Source organism: Cladophialophora psammophila (genome assembly GCF_000585535.1).
Source record: "Cladophialophora psammophila CBS 110553 chromosome Unknown aczJe-supercont1.2, whole genome shotgun sequence".
Taxonomy (NCBI): domain Eukaryota; kingdom Fungi; phylum Ascomycota; class Eurotiomycetes; order Chaetothyriales; family Herpotrichiellaceae; genus Cladophialophora; species Cladophialophora psammophila.
This window is the reverse complement of record NW_006912923.1, coordinates 1,842,793-1,863,291: the sequence shown is the minus strand read 5'-3', so window position 1 is coordinate 1,863,291 and position 20,499 is coordinate 1,842,793. Positions and strand designations below refer to the sequence as shown.

Genomic DNA, 20,499 nt, shown 5'->3' with positions numbered 1-20,499 from the left:
CAACACGGTCTCCGCTGCCCAGGCATCGCCATCTCATTACCTCCGTATGGCAATGTCGGAACAATCTAGGGGGCCATAACAGATTGACTGAATTGATCGATTGTGAAGGAAGAGAAGTTGTGATGGAAGAGAGATTGAAATATATATTAGCCCGGTACCGCCGTGCCAAGGGGTGTCAGTAATTGCCTAGGCGGGCTAGCCCAACAGTCAGTGGCCTCCATTTATTTCCGGGAATCTCGTCCATACCACTCCAATTGTCTTGGGAGATTCGCTTCTCATTTTGCCTCTGGATTCAAGCTACAAAAGAAGATTTCAAAAAAAAAAAAAAAAAAAAAAAAAATTTAAGATGCAAGGCATGTTATATTCCGTGAAGTATGCAATCTCCAATAATATGCGACTATATTGTAACAGAGCACTGCTGGGTTCGGCGTGGACGTGCAACAACGCACAGAGGCCTGTCCAGCAGGTCGGGAATCGAGAACGCGTTTCTGGTTGGCGCTGACAAGACAACACCACCACCAACACCACCCAGAGAGGCAGTGACTAGGGCAACGAACGCCTAGCACAGCGGCGGCATTGAGGACTGGACAGAACTGATAAAAACACTCAGGAATTAGGTAGACGAGACCAAAAGCCATGGGATTCATGATACTCCTCTCAAACTGTAAAGAATGGCACTCTGCCAGCACTGTAAACTGTTCAGCACTCCCTCTAAGGCCATTTTGGTTTGACATGTAACTACGCAACTCTCCTTCCTGCTACCCCCCTACCAGCCCAGCACAGCCACTTTGCCTTGTTATAGTATGATTTGGCTAGCTTTGTTAATGGAAAATTTTTGTTCTCGGGGTATCGGGGTGCTCCACTGTGGTCGGGAAGTGAGGCCCCTACCTTTGGCATCAATTCGGGGGGTTTGCTTTGTTGTAGAAGAAAGCGAACTCCGCAGCGCGGGGGATGTTGTATATGTTCCCCAGTTATTGTTATCAAGGCATGGCTGTTATGTTACAGGTTTCACGTGAAAGTCCCACGGCAATAGCCCCAGGTTGTTTCAAGATCTTTAATACGCCACCGCGAGCCCCAGCCAGTCCGCGCTTCTATCGAATCAATCAGCTTAACTATGATGGAATGCTCCTCGAAATGCGTGAACAGTTTTCCTGCCACATGCAGAGGCTGGATGGCGTTGTTGATACATCCGGGATGTGGGTTGGTCAACGAAATGCCCACCACTCTCCGGGCATGCCATAATGACGAGTGAATCATCTTGCCTTTGTCAAGTGTCGCGTCGTTCATGATTTCCAACATCAAAATACACGCGGTATGGTAGAGTTGATTGCTCGAAATGGCCGCCCAGTGAGGAAAAAATATCATGGGGAAAGGAGAGCCTCCAGCTCCGGTCTTGATCTCTTTGACCGGTGTCATCTCGGGCGGTCGATGCGTGTACCACCCTTGGAGTTCTGACCACAGCTTGTTCCACTCCTGTTCGAAGTTCTCATCGTCACAGCCGTTCTCCTCTCCTAGTTCGACACATCTCGTTCGACGTGCGAGGAGATCGCACACCTTGGCGCAGAGATATACCGCACAATTGGCATACATGTCGGGTATCTGGCGACCTCTTTTCAAGAACTCGGCCATGATTGCTTCCTGTTTTTCGGCCTCTGTGCCGGAGAAGTCAGGCAACAATGCCCATTTGTCGATGGGGTGGATGGTCGCTTCAGCCCCATCTGCAATGATGGCGCCGCAAAGGTCCATTCGAGCATAGCACCAGAAGACCGCTTGAAGAAGCCCTCCCGAGAACCCATTGATTCCCGAGGAAGCAAAGAGGGCTGCACAACCTTCGACATGCCGCCTCCAGTCTCGTGGACTGACGCTCATCATTTCCAAGACACAAAGGATACAGGCCGTTACCATGACATTGGGCTCCTTGGTATTCAGAGAGGATGTAAGTGACGAAATGGCCTGTGAGTACAATTCCAAGCTGTCACGCGAGCCTTGCGTATACCCTCGTCGTTCGGCTGTGCGCGCAGCGAGAGCCAACAGCGCATGAAAGACCGCAGGCGACTTCTGCGCAATGATGGGTACTTGCAGACCGAAATGACGTGCGCTGTCGAACATATCCAGCCACGGTGCACATTCAGTGATCCAGACATGGAGATACTTGATCTTCCATTTCAATGGGATCTGATCGGCGCTGTTTTTCAGATGCCCCCAGAGATGCTGGTACCCAGGCTTGTGTCTAGTGGTAGCACGGCTAGTGTCCGGAGGTGAAGCGCTGTTTTCTCTTGTTTGATCTCGGCTGGTTGCTCCAACCACAAGCCATGACCGCAGTTCGGTCTGCAGTTGTTGGAAACGCGGATTGGCCGCATACTCATCCAGGGTACTTTCATTCGACGCTGCGCCCGGTGATACAAATTGTGTGTCGGTCAAATCAGCCTCCATGACGGCCGCCGGGCGCGAAGTCACGGCCCAGACCTGTTCATCTTCCCTATCTCAATGTGGCTGATGAACCCTTTTTAGGGTAAACACTTTCTCTTGAAGATTTTGCCGGAAAGTCTCCTCGGTGTCCATGGACCCTGTAACAAATAATCTACAAAAGGGGTAGGCCGAGGCACCCGTTGCCCCTTGCAGATTGATCGGCCGCTTTCTCCAGGGGTGAGCAGCCGCCTCGGCAGTTCTGGCCAATTCCACAATCTGAGCACGGGCAATTCTCCCCAAATCACTATCCATTTTTATGGGCTTGCGACTCCCCACGAGAGGGTTGAAGGGCTGACCACTGACGACACGTTTCATCTGGGACTAGTATATCCTGGTCACGACTTTGAGACAGGATGCCGCTCCTTGATCTTAGTAGCCTTGCTCGGGCATTACGTTATATCGTGAAGGAAGTCGACCGTTGTAATAATACTTCTTGCAGCCCGCGAGAAGCGCAACTCGGGTGCACTGTTTATGTTTGTATGAATTTCTAAGTCAATTCTTCTCAGGCGAAGCACGTATTGCTATCTTTTCGTTGATTCATCAAAACATGGCGGCGCAACGAAGTCTTCGAGTCTGCAAGACCAAACCTCGGGTTTTCATTGTCTCTGATATCTCAAATGAGCCCGACGACGCCGAATCTCTCGTTCGATATTTACTTTACTCGAACGAATTTGACACCAGAGGCCTGGTCGCATGTACTTCCACATGGATGAGGACTAATGTCCACCCAGAAGACATGCAAACCATTGTCAAGGCTTACGGGCAAGTCGTCCACAATCTAAACGCTCACGTACATCCAGAGAACCAGTACGCGGCCGCTGATTATTTCCTTTCAATCATCAAGACGGGGCCCTCTTTGTATGGGAAAGAGGCCTTGAAAGACGACGTCCCGTTGAGCGACGGAGCGGCATTGCTGATCCAACAAGTGGATCAATCAACACATCCATTGTGGGTTCTTTGCTGGGGCGGTATTAATTTGCTCGCCCAAGCGTTATATCATGTACAGAAAGAAAAGTCGGTAGCGGACTTTGGTCATTTCCGTTCGAAACTGCGGGTTTACACCATCTCCGACCAGGACGACACTGGCATCTGGATCAGAATTAATTTCCCTGATATCTTCTACATCTGCTCTGTGCATGGGTGGAATGAATATGGAAAAGCCACCTGGACCGGAATCTCCGGAGATATATTGCACGATCTCGACCGGGGCGGACCCGACAAAAGGAAAATCACAAAGGAGTGGCTGAGAGAGCACATCCAAATTGGGCCTTTGGGCAAAGTGTACCCCAGCTACGCTTTCATAATGGAAGGTGATACACCCACGTTTCTATACCTCATTCAGAATGGCCTTGGACATCCTGAGCACCCCGAATGGGGTAGTTGGGGCGGAAGATACACTCGCGTGGATTTAGGTGGGTTGGCGAATCATTACCACGATGCAATTGACGAAGTCATTGGGGTGAATGGCCAAAAGTTCCGCAGCAACCAGGCTACCATCTGGCGATGGCGAGACCAGTACCAAAACGACTTCGCTGCACGGATGCAATGGACCCTGACTGATGCTCGCAGTAAAGCGAACCATGCTCCTGTGGCCATCGTTAATACCAGCACGCCCGGTCCAGAGCCACTGCTCTTGGAGGTCGAGGCCGGTACGAAGGTGACTCTCGACGCGTCGCAAAGCTATGATCCAGACGGCGACTCACTCACGTTCAAGTGGTTTCAGTACAGGGAACCAACTTCTTCACAGTCGCCGATTCACTGGCTGGTTCCAGACATTGAGTTGCTGCCAGTAGGTGAAGACCAAAAAGTCGTCACGATCACCCTCCCTTCGCCGGAGACATCTGGCGTCAATATTGTCACCGGGAAAGCGTTGGAGAAGGGCATGGTGCTTCATTTTATTCTGCAGGTCACTGACGATGGTACCCCGAGCCTGACAGCTTACAAGCGTGTTGTTGTGCAGATCACAAACAAGAGGCTCATCGGCGGCCGAGAATATGTTTTTGAAACAGTGACTGCTGCGTTAGGGAAGGACTAGGTTTTCATCGAAGCCGTAGAAGAAGATTGAGAAAGGAGGAATCGGGACTCGGCTTCGTCTCTCCCCCTTTAGGAACAAATATCTCTCTTCTAGCCTACAAGGTATGGCGGTATTCCAGGGTCTCCATAAATTCCGGGAGCGGAGAGGGAGCTATATCCGCACCAGAGATGGCATCCGTACAGACGATGAAAACATTTCTTTCAGAACTCCTCGAATAGTTCGTTAGCGGCCCACCCAATGACCAAAGCTGTGCGAGCGTTCATTGAGTATACAAGATCCTCGATGCATTCTATACAGTAGCCTCTGAATCATTTTGCTATTTAATTTACACCACCAAAAAGGACAGATAGTCCTTCCGCGGCATAGAATCAGCTATAGCTACCTATTCGACTAATGCGTCTCACGCACTCATCGCGTCGAGTTTACACAACTGACTCTGTCTCAAGCAGTCATCGCTTTTTGATGTTCCACAGTGTCTTTGACCACCTCGCCCTTTGCCTGAGCATCTGGCTTATAAGACTTGAACTGCCTCGCTGGAACACGCTTGGCAAACATCTCATCCAACTCCTCGTAAGTCCGGCCGCTAGTTTCTGGCTGGAAGTACCACAGATAACAGAGACAGAGAAAGCTGGGCCCGCCGAAGACGAAGGCGACCTTGCCGCCAAGGTTGCCTTTGTCCGGATTGAACATGTAAGGCAGCACAAATTGCCACATGACGTTGACCGAGTTTTGCAACGCGAGGCCGATCGCGATCGTCTTGACTCGAAGACGAGCCGTGGCCGTCTCCGTCATGATGGAGAAGGCGGTCGATCCGATCGAGACATTGTACATCCAGCTGTAGATCAAGATGATGGCGACGGTGCCTTTGATCTCGCCGGGGCTGCCGCCCGTAGCGAGCCCACCTTCGATAAAGAGGAGCACCACTAAAATGGCCAGACCGTAGAAGGTCAGATTGCGTCTCCCTACCCTGTCGATCAAATAGGCTGCCATGAGATTGCCCACAATGGAAAGCACCGGCTGCGCAATCTGGATTCTAAAGCTTTCCTTGGCCGAATAGCCCGCAAGTTGGAGGTAGTAGGTGAAGTACCCAGCGACGAAGGTAATACCCGTCAGCACTTGGATGATCAAGGGCCCAACGCTAATGATTGTGCGTCGGAGATTGGACCGTCTGAAACACTCGAAATAGGTGACACCTTCGGTTTCTCTTCTGATCTCTTCGAGTGTCAACTGGATCAGTGCCAGCCTCTTGTTGCCCTCCTGGCCTTTCTGGCCAAGTTTGCTGAGGCTCCTGAGCGCCTTTTCATTCTTCCCCTTTGAAACCAACCACCAGGGAGACCTAGGTGGCGCAAAGAGTCAGCGACGATCGCAATTAGGGGGGGGGGTACAAATGCGTAATACATACTCAGGCATGAATGGAGCCAGAAGTGCCGAGACACCCGCGAAACCGTATTGGCAGCAAAAAACGACACGATACGCCCAACGAGAGTCGACATCACCAGTGTAATTGACAATGATGAAGGCCAAGAGAGGACCAATCTGTCGCCATTTGTAGAGTCAGCGTCAACATCCCAAGCTTTGGAAACAATTTCCAGGGGTCTCCATTGTCTCAGACATTGGTGAAAGGATGAACGGAGGTTGGGGACATACGCCAAAAGCGACTCCAATGCCTACAGTGAAGATGCCCCTCCAGGCGTGAGGCGTGATCTGAGTTGTCAGTCAGTAAGAGAACTTGAGAGCATGAGGTACAATGTTTGACATGCCTCTCCAATATAAGTCGTCATAACACCCTGAATGGTTCCGACCGCAAAGCCGTTCAAAAATTTGCCCCCAAAGAAAACAGGATTGGTGGTTGAAGCAAACTCGATGCTGATTGCAGCAAAGCTGACTGTCAATGCGCCTATCAAGGTGAATTTGCGCCCGATCATGTCGGCAACAGCGGCGCCACCAAGCACACCGACAATGGCAGACGCCACTGGGGCGGCATTGAATGCCGACTGCCATTCCGCGGGCAGCACATAGTTGCCCTCGAAGTAGGAGCCAAAGTCTTTCCGGAATTCAGGGATCCCCAGAACGGAGCCTGCTGCTTGGAGCTCGAAGGCAGCGAGGACGATAGACCAGCAGGCATAGACACACCAAGCACAAGACCAAGGATATCTTTTGAGAGACTCCCAGACACCCAACTCGTGGTCTTCCTGGTTAGCCAGATGGCCAAGCTGCTCATCTGCAGTGACTTCAAGATGATCGATGCTGAGCTTTTCCTTTCTCACGGCTTCGACAGATTGCTGCTCAGGGTCGGCCCCGAGTTGGGAGATGTTGGAGTTCATGGCTGGGAGCACAGGTATGAAAGGTCTTTGATAAACAGCTGGGGTAGGTGGTTGAAGGCCAGTTGCGAAAAGGTCCGTGATACAGCGCCCAGAAGGAACTATGTAGGTCTTTTTCTAGAACCAAATTGAGCTTCGAAACCCCATGGGCAAAGGAACAAACGCGGGTTGCAAGCGAAGGCGGAGGAATTGCCGAAATTTCTGTTTAGGGGTTGACGGGTTGCTCGTGCTTACCGTTGTTGTGAGAGATGGGGATAACCTCCAAGCACATTAAGACACATCGGGGAATCCGAGCCTGCGGTGTCCCAGAAAGGTAAGTGCTGCCACGTCAAGGAAGCATTCTCGGAGCGGTGAAGCGCGGTTTTCTCGACTCCTCTTTTGTATACTGTGTATGCCCCGAGTCAGGAACTGGACAAGAAGCTGCGGCTGGTAAGATACGACCCAATCAGACTTCACAAGCAGATTGTCTTGCTAGCGCCAGGGGAATTATTCCTCCAAGCTCTACAATAGATTTGCCATGATGATAACGTACAAGAGTGATCACCTTGACTGGACAACTCACATGTTATTAGCCGAGTGTTTCCCCATAAGTGGTTTCGATCTTGTCAATCTCTTGCTGCAGCTGCAAACCCGTCGTCTGAGCAGCTTTCTTCATGATGTTTGCCACTACAGCTAATTGGGAAGGGTGGCTCAGTTTCCTGGTCCCGTAGATGAGACCTGCGATCACCAGCGGGTCGAATATTTCTGCTTCGTCAAATGTAGCAACCATGCCCACGAGTCTTTGAGCGTGCCATGCCGGCGACGCTGACCAACCAGATTCTGCAGTTGGCTTGATCAATCGTGGCTTGTGGTGTAGTAAATAGATCGCCGTCAGGTGGTGCGAGAAATTGGCCAAGAGGGCGCACACATTACTGAAGATGATGATCGGAAATGGTGGACTTGACGGGCTTCTTGCAGCCAACGCCTCGGACTCGTCAACCTCGAAGATTTGTTGCATTTCCTCGTTTCTCGCAAAGTACCATAACTCACAATCGCTCCAGCAGGATTGCCACACGGTGGCCATCGGTAATAGCGTTCGCTGGCCCTCGATCCCAGGCGCATTACCCGGTATCGTGAACGCACGCGCAAGGTTCGCCAATGCTTGGCAAAGTTGTTGCTTGTCAGTGAGCATTTGGCCTGGCAAGACCGGCCGCGCGCATTGAAAGATGAAGTTGAGGTCAATGCGGCTTGTTGGAGCAGAAGCAGTAAGCTCGGCGGCAAGAACAAGCCGTGCCATCATCTGCCATTGTCCTTCTTGCAGATTGAAGGTCAGAAGATTCGTGTTTCGGTGCAACACACTGCTCCACAGCCCCGGAGGAGTCAGGATGACTTCTCTGATCGTGAGGAGGATTAGAACTGTCGTCTTGTCCTCCTCCTCTGTGTTAGCAAGCGACCGCATTGCCTGCAAGGCATGCTGTTCAGACCCTGGATCATCCACCTTTCGATGTATACCCTGGGAAAGGTTTCTTTGGCAGCGAGACAAGGCCAGGACGCTTTGACATACAGCATTGCAAGTCTTCGCCCTAAAGAGGGCATGGACGCTAAAAAACTGATCACCCACACCAAGATCCAGGCGCGGTGCAATATGGTATCGGTAAAAGGTTAAAAGCTCTATCGTATACCGCCCCTCGTCACGCGGATCCAGCTCCCAGTTGGCCGTAGCGGGACGATTTGATTGACGCTCTAACGTTGAATCCAAAGAACGGTCCGAGACGAACTGTGACGACAGTGGAGGAAACGGCGCCGATACTGAGCCAAAGGGATCCAAGTCATCTGGAAATGGGGTTTGCGGCGTGGACAGCGATGTTGGGGGAGCGACGCTATCATTGAGCTCAACGGTAAAATGATGCGACGTATTTTGGCGCTCCTTTCGCATCAGCCGGTTGTCAGACAACGACGCCGGTGCGTTCCGGTGTCTATAAATCGTATGTGTCCTTAGAAGGGATCCATTCCCTTGGGAACTGCTCGCATCGGTTGAAGTTTGTCTTCGTGGCTCAGATCGATATCGAATGGCATCATCGTCCGTTGATGAGTGTGCCGCTTTAGCGGTCTTGAGATTTCTCGATTCGACAAATGTGATATTGAGACCATACCGGCATTGAAGATTTTTGGTTCTGCAGTTTTGGCATTCTGGCTTTCCTTCGTCACATTTTCGCCGTCTACCCCGACATGTCAGGCATCCTGAGCGCACGCGTCGCCGATGTGGTGGGGTCCCTCTGAGTTGTTCCTGCATGAGCAATCGCTCAAGAGGTTGTCGACTGAATGACAGGTGTTTTTTGAAAGCAGAAAGTGGTGCCTCGCAGTGTTGGTTTTCCGGGGGGTTCTGCTTTTTGCCATTTGCTGGGAGCAGCTTAGATCGGTCCCTAGAGGCACTGAGCATCCCCTGCCTTGCCCCTGCCAAGCCCGGCAGTTGAGCGGTGCTTAATGATACCCGAAGCGGTAAGCCAGGTGGAACCTGCTACTCTTGACCCCTCGTTTGCCCCTCGTTTCCACCATGAGATCTGAGGCATGCAAGTTATTACCATATGCAAAAACCATTACTCCGTACATTGCCGACACGATCGCCAGTAATGTCCATGAGGGCCATCAAAGACCAAAATACCATACTCCGTAGATCGGCTCAATTCAATTCCTTCAGAAGAACCACCTCCGGATTGCCCCTTATGGCCCCCCCCCAGGCTGCTTACCAGTCTTGGGCCTCTACTCGCAGACGCGTCTCCCTCATCCCCAGTCTCTGGAATTTAGATATGTGTTGAACAAATATCACGCGTGTGCAGTTGGAATAATCTCTTACGGTTTTAAACCTCTCACGCTGATTGATCTCCAGAGATGACGCCTTCAGTCAGCATCCCAGGTCCTCATTTCGTCAATGGCGAAAGTCCTATCGCCAAAAAGCCCGCCATGAGCCTGGTGGAAATCTTCAACGGAGACGTTGCAAATCCATGCATTGACCGCATGGCTTCTAAGTTGGCTGCGTACAAGAACCCATCTCTATTCGTCACCTCCAACCACAGCATTCACCTGGAGGAGACTTCAATACCGAAGCCACGACCAACCGAAGTATTGATTCACGTTCGTGCCACGGGAATCTGCGGCTCAGATCTTCATCTATGGCATCGAGGAGCCATCGGGCCCCTAGTCGTCAATCATTCGCACATCCTGGGCCACGAAGCATCCGGTGTCGTGCTGGAGGTCGGTTCGTCAGTCACGCATCTTGCCGCCGGAGACCGAGTAGCCATTGAGCCTCAAGTTCCTTGTCAGACCTGCTTCCTCTGCACGTCCGGTAAATACAATCTGTGCGAGAAGGTAGCATTCTCTGGAGTATGCCACGGCGGAACGATCAGGCGTTTTCTGACGCACGAGGCTCGTTATTGTCACATCCTCCCCGAGAGCATGACCTTCGCACAGGGCGCGCTCCTGGAGCCCTTATCTGTCATTCTGCATGCCATTAGACAGTGCAAAGGATCAGTAGGAATCGGACAGCCTGTTCTGATATGTGGCGCTGGTCCAATTGGTTTGATAGCTTTGGCTGCAGCAAGAGCTTCCGGCGCATGGCCTTTGGTCATCACGGACGTGGAGGAATCGCGTTTGGATTTTGCGAGGCAATTTGTTCCAGGATGCCAAACATACCATGCTAGGATTTCGAAGAGTCCTCTGCAAGCATCAGAGGAGATCAGACTGCTGTTCGGCTGCGCGGGTGGTCGCGACGTTGAAAAGGGTGTCCCGGACGTCCGCGAGTACCAGGCGCCAACGACAGTTCTGGAATGCACCGGGGTCGAATCAAGCGTCGTCACTGCCGCGTACTCCTGTCGGCGAGCCGGAGTTATCATGGTGGTTGGGGTTGGTCAGAGTGTTATGAACAATCTCCCGTTTATGCATCTCAGCCTGGCGGAAATCCAACTAAGGTTCATCAACCGGTATTCTGACACCTGGCCCGCGGGAATAAATGCCCTTGCGAATGGTCAGGTACTGAATCTGGACGCGTTGGTGACGCACTCATTTCCGCTAGAAGAGGCCGTCGAGGCAATGAAGCTCTGCGCTGATCCGACAAAAAAGAGCATAAAAGTACAAATCGTGGACGATCAGGAGATTCTGCAGTAGACATTTGGACTAGATTAGATTCCCGGAGAGCTCTTTTTCATTTCCAACGTTCAACGATAGAATAGAATTAGGGTAGGAGCCTGAGGAAACTCGGGCTCCATGATCATTGACTGCTTAATGCATCCTGAACTTCCAGAGGATTTAGAAGCGAAAGCAGAAACAATCCAATCATGAGCCAATAATATCAAATCACCCTATCCGACCTTAGCTATTTTCACGCGAAAATGCGCAGTGGCTTGTGAAGATAGAAACCAGGATCATTGAACCTCAGACCCCTGTCTAGATCACTTATCGCTTTAATCTCCTGCTCTGTTAAATCGAAGCTGCCTCCTCCACCTCCCAGATTCTGTCGCAGGCGATCAATGTGGTTGGACTTTGGGATGACAGCTATTTTTCGCTGTGTAGCCCATCGAAGGAGCACCTGAGCTGGGGTCTTGTTCGTTCTGGCCGCTGCGTTCTTGACCACCTCGACGTCGAAAAGAAGTTGCGTGTCTTTTGCTCTTTCTCGAAACGCCGCGGGCAACTCCAAGAAACTCTGCGGTCCGAACGAAGAGTAAGCGGTGATGGCAATCTTCTCCTCTTGCGCCAGCTCGACAAGTTCTTGCTGCACAAGATATGGATGGTGCTCAATCTGCAGAGAAGAAATCGGATACCGGCAATATGTTTGGATGTCGTACAACGTCTGTGCTTGGGCGTTCGAAATACCGATAGACTTGACGATCCCTTGCTCGACGACTTCCTCCAATGCTTGCCACGTTTCCTGAACTGGCACATTGGCTCTTTCAATTAACGTCTGCTCTGGATCCATCCACCAAGCCTGTTCAGTTAGTGCTTAAGTTCCAAAGTGACTGTGGTGATCGAACTCACTGGATAACGCAGTTTCTCAGGCTCAATATACTTCAGTGCAATGGGAAAGTGAATCAAATACAAGTCGATATATCCAAGACCCCAAGCTTCATTCTGCGCTTTGGCCATAGCCAGCGCATGTTCTCGTTGGTGGTAATTATTCCAGAGCTTCGTCGTTACAAAAATGTCCTCTCTTCTGACTAACCCTTCATTGATGGCACGGCGAATGCCCTCGCCTGCCTCCTTTTCATTCTGATAGTCATATGCGCCATCGAAAAGTCGATAGCCAACCTTGATGGCCTTTCGAGAAATATCAGCAATGGCAGTATCGAAAGATCGAATGTTTCCTACTCACGTGGTAGACAATGTCAGCGGCCTTTTCGGCTGGTACCTTCCACAGTCCAAAGCCAACCAAGGGCATTTCGTGCCCTGAGGCTAAAGTGACTGTGTCCGAAGTCATATCCTTCAAACGTCGGGCTAGTTTTGTGGTTCCTACCAACTCAACGCAACACGTCTTGCAGATATGATAGTATTGTGAAGACACTCGGGAGAGATATTCAGGAAAAACCCCGATCTCGGCTCGTATGGCAATATTGAAGCCAAGGAGGGACTCGGAACACCAAATTTGAAATTGGGCTCCTTACAAAGATCTTTTTTCGATCGTAGATGTTGCAATGATCCGCTGTGGCTTTTCCAACAACCGGCCTCCTGCGGCAGCTGGAAAATAGCAAGCGATGAGGCAGCCCCGTTTTCGAGGTACGGAGTATGGCGGAGTCGGAATAACCCCGCCTAGTGGATTCATTATAAACATCAGGTGGTTGTGGTCCAGTGGCTATTCTTTCCTATATTGGCAATATACATAAAATATTATTAGTAGGTGAAGCAACTGTCAAGTCGGTAAAGACGCAGTCATGAAGCAGTCTCGAGTCGCTCGCTTCTTTCCACATGCTTGTGTGCACTTGTTTTGCTATTCGGAAATTTACAGCCTCCACTTGCACGTCTCAATTGCGTTTACTGCGTCCAGGCTGTCTTCGAGTTTGTGTGCTCAGCCGGAGTTGTAAGGCTTCTGACGCCGTCCCTGACAGGTTAAGGATTAAGTATTTCTTGCCCGAACGAAGGCCGCGTGTCAGCATGTGGCGGGACTGTGAAGTGTCGTTCACGTAGGTGGAAGAACATCATTCTTCTTATCGATCTTTTTGATATTCCAGGTTTCCTCTTTCACACGTCGACACTGCAGTCAGCTCCTTTTCCGCACTTCAATCGGACAGCTCACTTTAGATCCGACAAAGGCGACTCTTACCAGACATCATGAGCTCAATTGGTGTTCCTCTTGGTGGACAGTCAATGCAACTTCCAGATGCCGACTACAAGCTGACCAATGATAAGACTAAAGATCAGGCAGCGTCAAAGAGATGTGGCTCCATCCGGCTGAGCTCCGAAGAAGAACTGGTTTTGAAGAGCTTCAGAGTACTCATCGCCGACTTATGTCAACAATTTGGAGGCGGGCATCCTGGGTACGGTGATCGGATTTGAAGTCCTCTGAAGAGTCAACGCTAAAGGTTGGATCAGGGGCGCTATGGGAATAGCCGCAATTGGTGTCGCTTTATGGAAATATGTGATGCGATACGCACCTCACGATCCAGATTGGATCAACCGGGATAGATTTGTGCTATCCAATGGCCATACCTGTCTGTTCCAATACTGCTTTTTGCATTTGACCGGCTACAAGACCATGACTTTCGAGCAACTGAAGTCCTATCACTCGGATCGGACGGACTCGCTTTGCCCCGGTCACCCTGAGATCGAGCACGAGGGTATCGAGGTCACAACTGGTCAGCTGTTTGTATTCACGGGGTATATAGTAATCGCTAATTTGTTGAGCAGGTCCACTTGGTCAGGGTATTGCCAATGCGGTGGGACTGGCCATGGCTTCCAAGCATTTAGCAGCCAGCTTCAACCGACCAGGGTTCAATGTAGTATCCGACCATATCTGGTGCATGGTCGGTGATGCTTGTCTCCAGGAAGGAGTCGGACTCGAGGCCATCTCTTTCGCAGGGCACATGCGCTTGAACAACCTGACCTTAATATACGACAATAACCAGATCACCTGCGACGGCCCTGTCAGTCTAACAAACACCGAGGACATCAATGCTAAAATGAGGGCATGTGGCTGGAACGTTGTCGAGATCGCTGACGGATGCTGGGATGTCGGAGCCATCACACAAGCTCTGGAGGCCTCTCGTCGTTCGCCCCTGCCAACGTTTGTGAATTGCCACACTGTCATCGGTGTTGACACGGCCGTCGCTGGGGACGCGGTCGCGCACGGAGCAGCTCTGGGATCAGAGACCGTCATATCCCTCAAAAGACTCTATGGGTTCGATCCAGAGCAGCGATATATCATTCCAGACACGGTTCGAGATTTTTTCAGCGGTCTTCCTTCCCAAGGAGAGTCTTTGGTGGCCGAGTGGAATCAAACACTGCAGCGTTATAGCCAAGCTTTCCCTGACCTGGCGGAGGAATATGCTAGGCGTATGGAGGGTGACTTGCAAGACAACTGGGAGTCCCTGATACCAGACGCTTTCCCTTCAACACCCACACCGACCCGTGCCGCGTCTGGATTAGTATTTCATCCGCTCGCTGAGAGACTTGATCAGTTCCTGGTTGGAACTGCCGACTTGGCTCCTTCGGTGTACATGAGCTGGAAGTCTAAAGAAGATTTCGAACCGCCATGTCTAGGGACTGGAAGTTATGCCGGGCGCTTCATCCACTATGGTGTTAGGGAACACGCTATGGCTGCAATTTCGAACGGACTGGCTGCCTATCATCCCGGCATATTCATCCCAGTCACATCTAGGTAAGAGGATAGTTTATGATGTCGGCCCGCTTGGACATATTGCTGATGGCTAGTACCAGTTTCTTCATGTTTTACCTGTATGCAGCGCCGGCGGTACGAATGGGAGCGCTGCAGCATCTGCAAATCATTCATGCCGCCACGCACGACTCTATTGGGATGGGAGAAGATGGTCCAACGCATCAACCAATCGAGCTTGCAGCACTATACCGCGCAATGCCCAACTTGTTGTATATTCGACCCGGGGATAGCGAAGAGACGGCAGGTGCCTGGATAGAGGCGATCAGGGCAAGGCACACGTCTTCCATTATTTCCACCTCTCGGCATGCCCTCCCCCAGCTTACCGGGTTGGCGAAAAGAACAGGAGTGGCAAAAGGCGCTTATATCCTCGAAGAAGTCACAGGGACGGCCGACCTTACTTTGATCGGGGTCGGTGCTGAGCTCAACCTCGCCATCAGCGTTGCGGCCGAGCTGCGGAGCTCCCATGACCTGAAGGTGCGCACGGTTTCTTTTCCATGCCAGCAGCTTTTTGAAGCACAACCAAGAAGATATCAACGCGAAGTGCTTCAGCGACAGAGTGGTGTACCGGTCGTGGTGATCGAAGCGTACGCTGCTAATGGCTGGGAGCGCTACGCAGATGCGGCTGTATGCATGAGCTCAAACCGGTTTGGCAAATCACTACCGGGGCCAAAAGCGTACGAGTATTTTGGCTTCGATGTTCCCTCGATAGTGGCCAGAGTTCGGGGCTATCTGGAAGATTTGAGGGTTGATCCGGATCTGAAGCATGACTTTGTAGAATTGACATACGCGAAAACAGATGGATAGGATATTTTGTCGATAATGGGAACTGATATTGCGCGAGTGTTGGATATTGTAGTCGTCCTTCATCTCTCGAACTCACTAGTCGCCGTGTCGTTTGGGTTACTCTCGGCTCCTGAGCGTCCGGGACCCAATTTCCACGCCCTGAATTGGAGGCAGTTGCTAGTAGGTAAGGTCGAAGTCTGCCCTGTGAGCACCGCCGAACGACTTGTAGCATAGCTTGAAAAGAGAATGTTGCGCAGGATGGTTGACAGTACCTGCAGCCCAAGGCCATGATGGCAGATTCGAGGACAGCTAGCTAGATGAGATAAAAAACCTTTACGTCAACATCCAATTTATCCCACACGGACCTTGGGATGGAGCCGATACCTAGACGTTCCAGGGGTTTGCAGTCGTTATCAGTCGTAGGAGGTCCACCGCCGAGTATCAATCCCAGGATGGCTGTGTCGTCGTCTTCCCAATCACTGCGGCTGGAGTACGTGATGGAAACTGTCATCTCATCCGGTACCACAAATTCAAGTAATGAGGCAAAATACACGACTTTATCTTCTGGTACAAGTTCGGTGTTGCGGTTTCCATGCATAACTGCATGTCCAATCTTAGCTCCGCCGTGGATATTCTTCAAGGGGTTTCCGAGTATGTTCAGCGACCAGTTTGCAAAATCCTCGTCTAGCTGCACACGGACCATGTTACTCACCAAGAGCAAAACGCCATTGGGAAGTGTTCTCTGGTGAGTCTTGACCATGTCGTAATACGCTAAATCAGCCAGAACCTGTTGTACGACGTCGGTCGGATCTTCCGGGCTAGTCCTGATGATGTCTTCATCCATGGCTAGGGGGTCTGACAAAAATCCAGGGTCAGGAAATCTTCCTCCGGAGCCTTGCGTTATATGATTAACGTTCCGCACGCCCTCTTCGTCAAGGAGCGATATCATCTGCTTTTTGATTTGCTCGGCGCTGTCAATCGCATAAAACTTAGGCCCCGTCAGTGAGTACCAGCTCCAAGAGGGGAAGGCGTGCTGTGGTTCTTCTCCTGTCGGGCTATTGGGATCTGCCAGTCGCAGTACACGCCCCGGCGTAGAAAAATCAAACTCCACTGGCCCCCAGCGCCTTTCGGTTCCCATAACTTGTGGTTCCCAAGCGAGAGTGAGCCAGACCAGAGATTCTTGTTCGCCCCATGGTGGTACACCGAGAGGGATTCCATAGTGCATGGATGCTTGCATATGCTTGCCTATCAGCCTTGCGGTACCGGTGAACGCGTACATGACGTCGACAGGGTAAGTGAATGATCGTTTAGTATATTCTTCGACATGTCTGCCATAATCAGAAAATGAATAGTATCCAGACTTGAAATTGTGCTTAGCCAGATCGTTGTGAAAGTTTCCTGACGGGTTAACGACTCCGAAATAAGCTGGGGAAGAGTGTGATTTGTAAGATTCCCAGATTGACTCTCGTTCGAAGGTTTCTCCGCAGCTGAAGAAGGCTTCTCGTTCGGTCAAGTAGATCGTGCGACGAGAAAGAAGCCCTTCTTGAAAGATCCACCCTCGATTGTAGTATGTCTTCCTTTCAAGGATGTGGTGGAACGGAGGGAGGCTTAGGCCTATCGTGCAGTTCTGGAGTTTGGCACAATGCTGCAGTTTTTCTCCTTCACGAGATACGCCAATTCCCCGAATGCCAGAGTCGGCGTTGACGCCACTCACAACAGCCAGGCAGCATACAGCTTTACTGTAGATGGATGCCATGGACTGCAATAATGTAAACAGCTCAGTCTGGTCATTGTGGATGATGCAAAGAGAATCTACCCACAGATACCGCTCCCCAAGAAGCGCTGTCAGTTTCAGAGCATCCTTGATGGTATTTGGCAGACGGAGTGGTATGTATGGGTATCGGGCAGATGGTCCGTGCTGCCAGTCAATAGGGATATTCGTGGACGGGTCACCGCAGACGTAGCTCAACGCAACGTAGCGTGAGTTGACAGCACCGGACACAATTCTTTGACTCTGCACGTCGATCAACTTAAAGTATTTGCCGAAGCGTTCTCCTTGAGGTGTTTCCCCATGTGACAGTAGTTGAGAGGCCTTTGAAGTAAAGAACCGGCGCAAAGTATCTGTGGGCTTCGCATCTAATCCTTTTTTGCAGGTCTTGTGATTCTTCTCACAGCGCACAATCCAGTCTTTGAGAATGTGGATCGAAGAACTTAGTGAATCCGAGATCTGGCGGCCCTCCGTAAGGTGATCTGCAGAGATCATGTGCAAGAACGAATTTCTGCCTTCTTCAAGACTTTTCAAATATCTAATTTTGTCTTTGCTTCCCCGAACCATCTCGATAAGAGACCTGGAATCGCCTGGCGGTGTTAGATAAGCGTAAACATTGCAGCTAATGGGCGGCGGGATCCGATCCCAGTCCAAATAGCCCATCGGATCTGCCAGAAATCTGGCCGCAGCGTTCGACAAATGCAACGTCCAGTCCTCCCTGGGGCCGCTGTTGGGATCATCCCCACATCGCGGCCACAGAGTCCGTGGGTTTGTCAAGAGCTTGCAGAAAACACAGTCGACGGAGCGTTGTCGCACCTCGGACAAGGTGCCTAAGGTAAGGTCGATGTTCTCTTCACGAGAGCGCCGGATTTTGTTGTGATTCCTAAAAAGAGCATGAAGGTCAATTTGTTGACAGGTATTGCAAAGTTGAGCCATGGCCGTGTCCGAGGTCGAAACTCGTCACTCAATGCCAGCCAACGTACTACATACATACCTTGGCCCGACTAAAGGCTGCCTGTCCTGCGGGCTGGGGTAGTGAATTGAGAGGCTGATCTCAAATCAATATAGCTTGTCAATTGCACATTTGCCTCGTAAGCCTTGAGAAAGTTGGCCCAGCTAAGGAAGCTAAGAGAGCGACCGAACAGTACATCGCGCTACAAGCTGTGATGTTAGAGGCTTGGCAGCTCTTATTTTAGAGGAAGTTCGTACTTGGCGCTCCGTACTCGGTATTTGAGTATTGGGCTAACAGTGCGTGGCAGCGAGGGTAACTTAGCCGATGGAATGGGGCCCCGAGGCCCCTCAGGCTGAAGGGTATTGCGCGTGTCTCGTGAGGGGCGGCGCGTCTCGGACAAAGCATGTGCTGTGCAGGCAATGCCACAGGTGTGATGTTAGAAACATCAGGTCACTCGTTGTCCGTCCACTTCTTATATAATTCCTCTGCGAACCTTGTTCTGAGCACATCTCTGTCTTCAGTTGGAAACCTACATTCAACCTGACTGATAGCATAGCCATGGCCGCGGCCTCGGGAAGCGCCTTGAGCGCAGACTCAGTCCTCGATTACATGGTCAAGAGCCTGCCGACCCCGCCTTCCGATTCAGAGCAATCCACTCTCATCAAAGATCCATTCGCCGCCATTGCCCTATTCTCACATGCCTGCATGCTTGCAGTAGGCTTTCGTCTCGTGGGTTTGGGAGAAGAGCACAAGATAGGTAGGCGTCTCTGACTTCGCAACAATCCAGAAATCTCACCACTAGTAGAAGCCCAACCAGACACCCAAGATGTTCTGCCCTTACCTACCGAGTGGGACAAATCTTCTTCCTACGCCTTCCGCTATGCTCATTCGCAATCCGCCATGGAGTACCTTGTCAAGGTCAATCGACTAGGAAGCAAGGCTCTAATATTTGGAGCCGGCATGGGTGACGATAAGACTGCCTCGTTCGAGGTCAAAGCCAACGACTACATTTCCGAAGGGTCAATAAAGGAGGCAACGCCGACATCGGACAAGGCCCCTGCGCTCCGAAACGTTTTCATATCCAACGGCCGAATTGCAGACCTCGCGTCGCTCTTCAAGTTCAACATCATCCAGAAATTAGCTCCGGGGATTCAGAAGACTGGGTACGAGGACACAGCTTCCACTCTAGAGCAGCCACGACGACATGAAGAAACTCGCCCCCCTGAGCACGAGCCGCTGCAAGATATCCATCCTCCTCCTGCCCGACCGTACCCTTTCGACGATCCCTTAGCGGCCCCTCCGCGAAGACCTCATCCGCCAGGAGACTTTCCACCGCCGGGTTTCGAAGATGAATATGAGATAAATAGACCTCCACGCGGGATTCCCCCAAGCCGTCAACCATTTGGGAACATTGGGGAGAGAGACCTTTATCCTCCCGGGCTGGGCCCACATGACCCGCTCAGGATTGGACCTGGAGGGGGATTTCATGGCGGAGGAGGAATGCATCCGACCTTTGATGATCCCATATTTGGCGGCCAAGGAGGCCAAAGGCCCTATGACCCTCAGGTGCCTCCAGGGGCTCGATATGACCCAGTTGGCCCAGGTGATGGTCCTCCCAATCATCGAGGGGGTCCACACTTCCCAGGAGGCGGCGGTAGAGGAGGGGGAAATAACCCATTTGGAGGGTTTGGAAGCGGTGACTTTATCTAGGGTACTGTAAAATCGCTGCAAGTGACAGCATGAGGGCAATGCGTGGACGAGGAATGATCCAAAACATCACATTTATTGTACAAGTAAGCGAAATTCATGATTGCGGACGTCACTTAGCACGATTGTAAGATTTGAAGCAAACAGCATTTGAGAAGGCGTCGTCATCTCTCTAAAGGGAGGACGAGATATTGTGGTACCCAGTACATGCGAGGCTTCCTCCCAGGCGTTTTGAGTCTTTATCTTTGAGTGGTGAAGGCATGTAAATTAACAAGCAATTCACCTCCCCCTTCATTCCAGGCGAGGGCCATTGGGGACACCAGGGCTGCCCCCGCCACCACCGCCACCCTCAGCAAGGCTCAGATTATAGGGTACTCTTGGGTACTGTATACCCAGTAGGTTAACCCATGGGTGACCCAGTGAGGCCAGCTAGGCTTGCGACCTGGCTAAGCACTTAAACGGCTAGCTGATTATTAGTTCCGCGTACATGGCAGAGGCAGGATTTCGACAGGTATGTCATGGCCGCACCTTGACTACAATCTAACAACATCCTCAACACACTAAGTACCAGGGACAGATAGTGAAGACAGCAGCATTTCACCCAAG

The 20,499-nt window shown here is 51.3% G+C and overlaps 9 protein-coding genes across 9 annotated transcripts; 4 read left to right on the top strand and 5 right to left on the bottom strand.

Moving 5' to 3' along the window:
- Nucleotides 1-1,008: 1,008 nt before the first annotated feature.
- A1O5_02023 (uncharacterized protein) lies at nucleotides 1,009-2,433 on the bottom strand (the record flags this gene model as incomplete). Its single annotated transcript, XM_007742639.1, has 1 exon — nucleotides 1,009-2,433. The coding sequence occupies one exon, from the start codon at nucleotides 2,431-2,433 to the stop codon at nucleotides 1,009-1,011; it is 1,425 nt and encodes a 474-aa protein (XP_007740829.1).
- Nucleotides 2,434-3,016: 583 nt separating this feature from the next.
- On the top strand, nucleotides 3,017-4,504 carry A1O5_02022 (uncharacterized protein; the record flags this gene model as incomplete). The annotated part of the gene is made up of 1 exon (XM_007742638.1): nucleotides 3,017-4,504. The coding sequence occupies one exon, from the start codon at nucleotides 3,017-3,019 to the stop codon at nucleotides 4,502-4,504; it is 1,488 nt and encodes a 495-aa protein (XP_007740828.1).
- Nucleotides 4,505-4,945: 441 nt separating this feature from the next.
- Nucleotides 4,946-6,828, bottom strand: A1O5_02021 (uncharacterized protein; the record flags this gene model as incomplete). Its single annotated transcript, XM_007742637.1, has 4 exons — nucleotides 4,946-5,840; nucleotides 5,907-6,040; nucleotides 6,152-6,208; nucleotides 6,307-6,828. 4 exons carry the CDS (start codon nucleotides 6,826-6,828, stop codon nucleotides 4,946-4,948), a joined length of 1,608 nt encoding a protein of 535 aa, XP_007740827.1.
- Nucleotides 6,829-7,393: 565 nt separating this feature from the next.
- A1O5_02020 (uncharacterized protein) lies at nucleotides 7,394-8,740 on the bottom strand (the record flags this gene model as incomplete). Its single annotated transcript, XM_007742636.1, has 1 exon — nucleotides 7,394-8,740. One exon carries the CDS (start codon nucleotides 8,738-8,740, stop codon nucleotides 7,394-7,396), a length of 1,347 nt encoding a protein of 448 aa, XP_007740826.1.
- Nucleotides 8,741-9,693: 953 nt separating this feature from the next.
- A1O5_02019 (uncharacterized protein) lies at nucleotides 9,694-10,965 on the top strand (the record flags this gene model as incomplete). Its single annotated transcript, XM_007742635.1, has 1 exon — nucleotides 9,694-10,965. The coding sequence occupies one exon, from the start codon at nucleotides 9,694-9,696 to the stop codon at nucleotides 10,963-10,965; it is 1,272 nt and encodes a 423-aa protein (XP_007740825.1).
- Nucleotides 10,966-11,179: 214 nt separating this feature from the next.
- On the bottom strand, nucleotides 11,180-12,271 carry A1O5_02018 (oxidoreductase; the record flags this gene model as incomplete). Its single annotated transcript, XM_007742634.1, has 3 exons — nucleotides 11,180-11,782; nucleotides 11,833-12,111; nucleotides 12,167-12,271. 3 exons carry the CDS (start codon nucleotides 12,269-12,271, stop codon nucleotides 11,180-11,182), a joined length of 987 nt encoding a protein of 328 aa, XP_007740824.1.
- Nucleotides 12,272-13,119: 848 nt separating this feature from the next.
- On the top strand, nucleotides 13,120-15,487 carry A1O5_02017 (transketolase; the record flags this gene model as incomplete). Its single annotated transcript, XM_007742633.1, has 4 exons — nucleotides 13,120-13,325; nucleotides 13,381-13,643; nucleotides 13,693-14,665; nucleotides 14,725-15,487. 4 exons carry the CDS (start codon nucleotides 13,120-13,122, stop codon nucleotides 15,485-15,487), a joined length of 2,205 nt encoding a protein of 734 aa, XP_007740823.1.
- Nucleotides 15,488-15,779: 292 nt separating this feature from the next.
- A1O5_02016 (uncharacterized protein) lies at nucleotides 15,780-18,170 on the bottom strand (the record flags this gene model as incomplete). Its single annotated transcript, XM_007742632.1, has 1 exon — nucleotides 15,780-18,170. The coding sequence occupies one exon, from the start codon at nucleotides 18,168-18,170 to the stop codon at nucleotides 15,780-15,782; it is 2,391 nt and encodes a 796-aa protein (XP_007740822.1).
- Nucleotides 18,171-18,744: 574 nt separating this feature from the next.
- On the top strand, nucleotides 18,745-19,896 carry A1O5_02015 (uncharacterized protein; the record flags this gene model as incomplete). Its single annotated transcript, XM_007742631.1, has 2 exons — nucleotides 18,745-18,943; nucleotides 18,992-19,896. 2 exons carry the CDS (start codon nucleotides 18,745-18,747, stop codon nucleotides 19,894-19,896), a joined length of 1,104 nt encoding a protein of 367 aa, XP_007740821.1.
- Nucleotides 19,897-20,499: the final 603 nt, after the last annotated feature.